We start from the raw sequence: 7,523 nt of genomic DNA on the forward strand, positions 1-7,523 counted from the left end.
TGTTGTTATTGTATTCTAATAAAAAAATAGTGATCATAGCTATGCTACGAAGACCGTGGCCTGTCCAAAACGTAAAGTATTTGTGACCTTGAGGGGGTATAGTATAATGAAGTATAAAAGAAAACAAGGATCCAAAATCTTTTTCCTGTTGACAGACATCAAAATTGAATTTTGGTCCTTGTTTACTCTAATACTTCGAACTGCTTGCTTGATTGCTTCACAGGTTTTACCAGCTAGGGGACAGGAGGCAATTGATACTGCTCATAAAGCTGATCTGGTTATCTTGAACACTGCTGTTGCTGGCAAGTGGTTTCATTCTGTTCTAAAAGACCATGTTCCTGAAGTCCTTCCGAAGATTTTGTGGTGGATCCATGAAATGCGAGGGCATTACTTTAAGCTTGAATATGTCAAACATCTTCCCTTCGTTGCTGGAGCCATGATTGATTCTCATACAACAGCTGAATATTGGAAGAGCAGGACTAGCGCTCGTCTGAAGTACGTGCAAAATTATTGATACACATTTCGTATTGTGTTGAATGCTGGGTTCTGTATGTAACATTGAAGAGATCGGTATCGTTTATTTTGATTCCGTACTGCTGATATGAATTACCAGTCTAGGGGATGATAAATTCTCTGGCCCCTGCCTTGTGTTGATGGCTCCAAACTTTACTGGCTCTATCTTTTTTTCCCTCCTATATGCCTATGTATGAACTTTTACTTCGTGAGCAAAACATCTTAGGCAATGATCAGCTGTTTTGTTGCATCGTTTAACTTATTGTATTTTTAATTCATTATTATATATTTCTAATTTGCTTCACATAAAGAATACAGAAGCCACAAACTTACATTGTTCACCATGGGAATATTAAAGAGCTAATGGAAGTTACCGAGGAAGTAAATTCTATAGGATCAGGTCCTACAAGAGACCTCCTTCCTTATGATAACACGTTTCTTCTCCCTCTATCCTCTTTAATCTAACCATTAAATCAGAGGATATGTGATTAGATTAGGATCTCATGGAGATCTTTCATATGAAGGTCCTATAAAATTTGCTTCCTTCTTATTTGGCTGCGTTGATGTGCTTGTTCAGAACTCTCATGTGAGTCATAATGTGATTGATGGTCCATGTTTTTTCCCTCACAACTTTATGCCTCTGTAAATTGTTTTTCATGTTGTAACTTTATGCCTCTGTAAATTGTTTATAATAAATGAGCTAACTCGAGGTTTTAGTCTAGTCTATCGAACCTTATCGTATCTCTAGCCTATCCTAACTTGCTTAGGACAAAAGTTTGGTTGTTGTTGTATGGAACCTTATCTGCTTGTATCCTATTGCTTCAGTTTGCAATAAGTAATACAGCCTATGTTCATCATGATAACAAGCTTTACTTCACAATATTAGTTCCTTACATCATAGAGAAGCTTCAATAGCTAGGCATAGAGCGTAAAAAAGGTCATCCATTGTATGGCATAGCATTTAGATGAGCTTTTACTTTCTTTACTTTTGATTTGTCATGTTCTCACCCAAGGCCATGACTTAACCATTTGTCAGTGTGGCTGTGATACCTATCAGTCAAACGTCAGGGTCGAACAATCTATGCAATTGTTGGCCAGCTCAATTTTGCCAGTATGAGATTCAACTAAATTGGGGTTTCAAAGGCCCCTCCAGGCCACTAATACTTTGTTGACATTTAGTTCACTTCATGTGGCTTATTGAGAAACGTAGCTTATTCACGAGGAATACAGTTATTTGGCTGCTAAGTGCTAAACTTCTTTGATACCAGTCGCTCACTCATCTGCATTTGGCTTGTTTGCTTCGCCACTTTAGTTACCTGTCCCAACACACAAGAGCAGCACTGAAATTCCCATAAATGTGTTTAGTCTGCAGCTTGGCTAAGAACAGGCCAAGACCCAGTTGGTTTGTCTGGTACTGGCTAAGGATGCTTGGATCACGGAGTGCAAACACCCTTGCGGTCAGATTATGTTTCCAATTAGTAACATTAGGTAAAGCCGGATGGGTTCTACACCTGTTGTAAAGGATTCTGTTGGCATCGCTCTGTACTTTAGTGATGAATTAGTGCTACTAATTACCAGCTTGTATGGACTGCCTTTTTGGTTAGCTGATTTCTTTCTGCTTCAGACTTTCAGTAATACCTTTTATTTTTCCTACTTTGGCCCGTGGAGAATGCTTTGGAAGGATAACCATTGAAGCAATGGCATTCAAGTTGCCAGTATTGGTAAATCTCGCTCTCCCTCTCCCTCTCCCTCTCTCCCACTCCCTCTCTCTTGTTCAAGCCAGTTAAGCCATTTTTCAAGCGTTTTATGTTTTTACAGTTCTTTGGAGTATCAATGACATCTTTCTGCCAGGCAATTAACCATACTGCAGCATTTTGAAACGTGATCCAGCAATTTTCTGAATCTGGATACCAGAGTTACTGTAAACAATAATGAGCTTACAAACCTGCCATTCCCTGTTTTCGCCTGCATTCTGTCTCATGCTTCCATCTGTCAATTTAATGACCTGGTTTAATGACGCGACGCCTTCCTATATCAGGACACGGCTGCCGGAGGTACCACAGAAATCGTCCTGGATGGCTCAACTGGCCTTCTGCATCCTGCCGGGAAGGAGGGTGTCGCGCCTCTCGCGAAGAACAATGTGAGGCTTGCAAGCCATGCAGAGCAAAGGGCCTCCATGGGGAAGAACGGGAGGGTGAAGGAGAGGTTCATGGAGCACCATATGGCTGAGAGGATCGCAGCGGTGCTGAAGGAAGTTCTGCAGAAATCGTGGGAACACTCATTCTTGAGCTTTGCTATGCCCAGGAGGGATGAAAACGGGACAAATATTTTCCACCCACTTGACTACCTAAGGCTTGCAAAATAAATATAGAATGATCGATATCTGTATTCGACACTATCTGTATCTAACTTTGGATCCGAGAAAAAATATAGATAAGATCTATGATAACTAGTATTCGAATGTTAAGTGTTACGAGAAAATCTATTGTGATATTATTTAAAAATATGATAATATATAGGTAGATTGTCATATATCCGTAGACAGATAATACTGAATAATCTTATTTTCATATATCATCGATCACTCTCTGTGTGTTTTATTTCGATTACACTCCTATACTATTTAATGTGCTATATGAGAATACAAATGAAGTGAATTTTTTTTTATCTATCCGACTATCTGCTCTGACTCTGAGAAAAGAATGTAGGATGTGATACATGATAAATAGATAATTATCTAGTATTATTCGTGTCCGATTCCGACTTTGACAAAAAAATATAGGATATGGTACATGATGAGTTATATCACTTCGTATCTGATCCGTTTTCATTCCTATTCACCAGCTTGTGCTAACATGTAGATATATATTTTACTAGGTAGATTGGCTTGCTACGCTTCGTCCGTTTATACTATAGTGTAAATGGAGGTGTAGCGGGAAAAATTGCATACAGAGGTAATTGAATAGCAGCATAGCATACAAATTTGTTATCTAAAATTATTATTTTGTGGAAAATAGGTAGCACAATAAGGGTTAATAGAAGTATTAATTTGAAAAAATGAGATCACCAGGATTTTTTAGGCCGACGATTAGAGTATTCGGAGGGAGACCTTAGATTTCTGTAGTCTCACGTGTATAAGGGAATAAATGAGTGAGGTGTAAAGGGAAAAATTACATGCAGAGGTAATTAAATAGCAGTACAACACAGAAGTTTGATGTCTAAAATTATTTTGTAGAAAACAGGTAAAAAGTACTAATTTGAAAAAAATGATGTCCTAGATTTTTTTTTTGACGACAACTAGAGTTTTTAGGAGACACTGGATTTCTCTGGTCTTACATGTACGAGGGAATAAATGAGCGAGCTATTTTATTGTTGCTTTTTTAGAATGGAATAAATATATTCTTTATCTTTTGCTAAACATTTGAGAACAGTAGACATAGTACTATACAGTGGTGCAGTATATACAGTGCTACTACAATGCAAGACCCACCACTACTGAAAAAAGTATAAGAGTACCGGTTGAAAAATAGTTTCAGTGTCGGTTTTTTAACCGGCACTCTTTAGTCGGCACCGATAGTAATAGTACTGTAACTCAGCATCACTGCCGGTTCGAACTACGAATCGACAGTGATAGTGGATCGGGAGCCAAAAAAGGAAACAAGCCGGCTCGGCTACCGATACCGTCGGCGCTCTCCGCTGCCGCGCCACACGACCGCCACCAGAAGCAGCAGCAGCTCGGCCACAAGCACCTGATCTCCTCTCTCCTTTGCTCTACTGCTCCTTCGTCAATCTCTCCCAAATCCATACGAACGCATGTACAAATCGACTCATCTCATCCATATGAATACAGGCACAAATCAACTATCTCATCCATACACTCATCTCAAATACAAGAACATAATCAAAACAACTATCTCATCCATATACTAACAAAGAACAAAGGAGAGAGTAAGAGAGGGGGCGGGGAGAGAGGAACGAGTGACTACGCTCGGCCAGGAACACCCCCGACTTGCCCCCAAGCTGCCACAGGCGCACGCACTGTAGCCACGGTCGGAGTCAGAAGCCATTCAGCCCGTCCGGCACGCTCTGGCTCCCCTCCGGTACTCCGAGTCCACCCGATGCGCTCCGGCTACATGCACACTCACATCAAAAGGAGATCTATTTAAAGAAGATCAAACAAGCTAGCTAGCTTTAGCACTTACTGAAACGTCCACGTGCATAGGGAACTTCAGCCGCAGGATGATCAAACAAGCTAGCTAGCTTTGACAAGAACGTCCACGCACGCAGAGCTTCGACTGCAGGAACGCGGACCAGGACAGGGCGCAGAGGCTGCCTACTGATCGGTTAGGCTGTAGGTACTAGCTCGCTTCCTTGCTCGCTTGTGAGAGCCCGTACGACGCCTATCGATCAAACTTGCATGACGGGAAGAGAGAGGAAGAGAGGAAGAGAGAGTGAGAGAGGAGCGAGTGGTTGTGGTGGGCCCAAGTGAAACGAAGAGATAAGAGAGAGACAGAGCGAATGGACGTTCGAGCCGGACGCGTGAAACGAGACAAAATGGGAGTGGATCAAATTTGTAGGTCTGGTCCTATCTGTACCGGTTGCGATTCGAATCGACATTAAAAATGGATTACCAATGTCGGTTCTTGACTAGAACCGGTACTGATACATTAGTTTCGTTTCTAGCCATGAACCGACCCTCATAATCTATTTTTAGTGTCGGTTCTGAGTGCCTTAGCTATTGTTCACGTGCTGAAGTTTAATAACCGGCACTGATATGTCTTCAGTCGTAATATTTACATAACCGACACTGATAAAGCGCTACTTATAGCCTATTCTGTAGTAGCACACCAGTCAATTCGTTGCTATACCATTAACCTTTGACGATGTCTCTGATGAGGTTACAACAAGAATTATGACACTATGTAATATGCTAGTCGTTTTGGCACGCTTGTTAATTTGCACTCATCAGATTTCTGAACTCAGTTCGTTGGACAATTTTATATTAATAACAATTGCTAGAGCACACGCACCTCAGTTTGCGACATCCTTGCCAATGGAAACATGTTACATGATCAGACCTTGACGATCACCTTCAGAAGCATGAACTGCGCAAACACGGGTATATATGTGCACGCAAACTCGAGTTAAACTTGCAATTGTAATGCATGCTTGATCAGTTGGCGGCGGCGAGCTTGGCCGCCGGCGGCAGGGCCTTCTTCTTCCCGAGCTTGTACCTGACCATCCTGAGGATCCGCAGGAACCAGTAGGCGCTCACCAGCTGCAGCCCCGTCGCCATAGCCTTGCGAACCGGAGCAAGCAACACACGAGGGAGTCAGCACAGCAAGTAGTGCATGCGTGGGAGGAAACACATCGAGTTTGTTGGGATTTGGTGAAGGTTAGGTGAGATTTCGGCGCGATCGGTAGGGTTAAGTTCGTTTCGTTGAACGCATTTTGTGCGTCATGCATCTACGCACCTTGATGAGGATCGGGTTGTCTGCGGTCACCGTGACGTACGTGAGGTACGGCCCCACGCCCATCCGCGCCACCGAGAAGGTCACCGCGAACAGAATCTACAGGAAACATGTCGAGATGATATATATATATATATATGGAGAGAGAGAGAGAGAGAGAGAGAGAGAGAGAGAGAGAGAGAGAGAGAGAGAGAGAGAGAGAGACAGAGAGAGAGAGAGAGAGAGAGAGAGATTGTGCGTACATCGACGAGGAGGTTGAGGTCGGTGTCCCTGATGCCGAACTCCTTGAGCATCTCCCGGAGGTGCAGCAGCGGGCTAGAGATCTCCGCGATGAACATGCACGCCACCATCTCCGTCCCGCACTGCATGGCACGGCACCAACCAGTGATCATCAATTCAGTCAACTAGTTAACAGCTACAGTGCACCAACGCCCGGTGGTTCAAGGCTGGTCGCCTGAGTACGTAACCGACGAAGTATAAAATTACTCACCCTCTGGTAGGCGAGTCCGGCGCCGATGCCGACGATGCTGACGAGGTGGTGCACGGTGTTGTCCAGCCGCACGTCGCCGTTGAGGTGGCAGCACGCCGCGTCGTACACCATGTACGACAGCGTAATCGCCAGCGCCTTCATCTGCGAGAGATCGATGCCGTCATCGGCCAAGACTGCTTGTTGTTGTTGTCGCCGCCACCACCGCCGCCTTCCCGGTTGACGGGAAGGAAGGCGTGGGCGCGGCCGGCATGCACGCACGCACGCACGCCGTACGGAGCGAACGTACATGCATGCCGTACGCATGATGACGTGCTAACCTGGCGCGGGGAGGACGCGGCGGCGAGCGGGCAGACGGGGCAGGCCCAGTCGGCGACGGAGAGGCAGGCGAGGCAGACGGCGGTGACGGCGTGCATGGTGGAGACGGCGCGGTTGCAGAAGTCGTAGGAGCGCTTCGGGAACAGCGCACGCACCAGCACGAACGTCGTCGACCACAGCACCACCCCGGACGCTACCCAGCTCACGATGTTGTTGTTGGTATCCCCCTCCATGGCCGCCGCCACCACACCCGCCATAGCCTTAGAAATTCGGTAGAGAGAGAGAGAGAGAGAGAGAGAGAGAGAGAGAGAGAGAGAGAGAGAGAGAGAGAGAGAGAGAGAGAGAGAGAGAGATCTGGGACGAAAGCCGAGCCACGGGAGGAAACAATGATGGGGTCCAAGGCGCGAGTATATATATACCCGGAGGAGAGGGAAAGAAGAGAGAGAGAACGCAGCAAGGACTCGATCGATCACGGAGCTAGCTTAACGAGACTGACAGGCATACAGACTCGATCACACTTATGGAGTTTTATAGTGCTCGGCTTGTTGTGGCAGTGTCGTGATCGCGGACCGATCGATCGACGGATTCAATAAAGACGGTTGGAGACGGATATGGGTCGAGCTCGATCTTTCGGTGGCCAAGCAGCTGCGTAGGGACGCCACACAGAAAGCAACAGGGTGTTATTGGTTTGTATAGGCAGTCTGAAGATAAATAGTTTGAACGGAGTTAAATAT

General features: G+C 45.0%; 2 protein-coding genes across 2 annotated transcripts; one reads left to right on the plus strand and one right to left on the minus strand.

The window, feature by feature from the left end:
* Nucleotides 1-2,011: 2,011 nt before the first annotated feature.
* LOC133910291 (uncharacterized) lies at nucleotides 2,012-2,878 on the plus strand. Its single transcript, XM_062352800.1, has 3 exons — nucleotides 2,012-2,055; nucleotides 2,138-2,234; nucleotides 2,552-2,878. The coding sequence occupies exons 1-3, from the start codon at nucleotides 2,012-2,014 to the stop codon at nucleotides 2,876-2,878; spliced, it is 468 nt and encodes a 155-aa protein (XP_062208784.1).
* Nucleotides 2,879-5,500: 2,622 nt separating this feature from the next.
* Nucleotides 5,501-7,077, minus strand: LOC133893566 (uncharacterized). Its single transcript, XM_062334625.1, has 5 exons — nucleotides 6,792-7,077; nucleotides 6,475-6,615; nucleotides 6,227-6,346; nucleotides 5,988-6,083; nucleotides 5,501-5,812 (listed from the first exon to the last, which is right to left on the minus strand). Exons 1-5 carry the CDS (start codon nucleotides 7,044-7,046, stop codon nucleotides 5,687-5,689), a joined length of 738 nt encoding a protein of 245 aa, XP_062190609.1. The 5' UTR covers nucleotides 7,047-7,077; the 3' UTR covers nucleotides 5,501-5,686.
* Nucleotides 7,078-7,523: the final 446 nt, after the last annotated feature.

The sequence above is a fragment of the Phragmites australis genome, chromosome 2 (assembly GCF_958298935.1).
Source record: "Phragmites australis chromosome 2, lpPhrAust1.1, whole genome shotgun sequence".
In the NCBI taxonomy this organism is placed as follows: domain Eukaryota; kingdom Viridiplantae; phylum Streptophyta; class Magnoliopsida; order Poales; family Poaceae; genus Phragmites; species Phragmites australis.

Coding starts and splice junctions, on each gene's coding strand:
- LOC133910291 (XM_062352800.1), top strand. CDS start 2,012: ATGGGTTCTACACCTGTTGTAAAGGATTCTGTTGGCATCGCTCT. Junction 2,056..2,137: donor GATTCTGTTGGCATCGCTCT/GTACTTTAGTGA, acceptor TTTCTGCTTCAG/ACTTTCAGTAATACCTTTTA. Junction 2,235..2,551: donor CATTCAAGTTGCCAGTATTG/GTAAATCTCGCT, acceptor TTCCTATATCAG/GACACGGCTGCCGGAGGTAC.
- LOC133893566 (XM_062334625.1), bottom strand. CDS start 7,046: ATGGCGGGTGTGGTGGCGGCGGCCATGGAGGGGGATACCAACAACAAC. Junction 6,616..6,791: donor CCGCGTCCTCCCCGCGCCAG/GTTAGCACGTCA, acceptor GATCTCTCGCAG/ATGAAGGCGCTGGCGATTAC. Junction 5,813..5,987: donor ACAACCCGATCCTCATCAAG/GTGCGTAGATGC, acceptor CCGGTTCGCAAG/GCTATGGCGACGGGGCTGCA.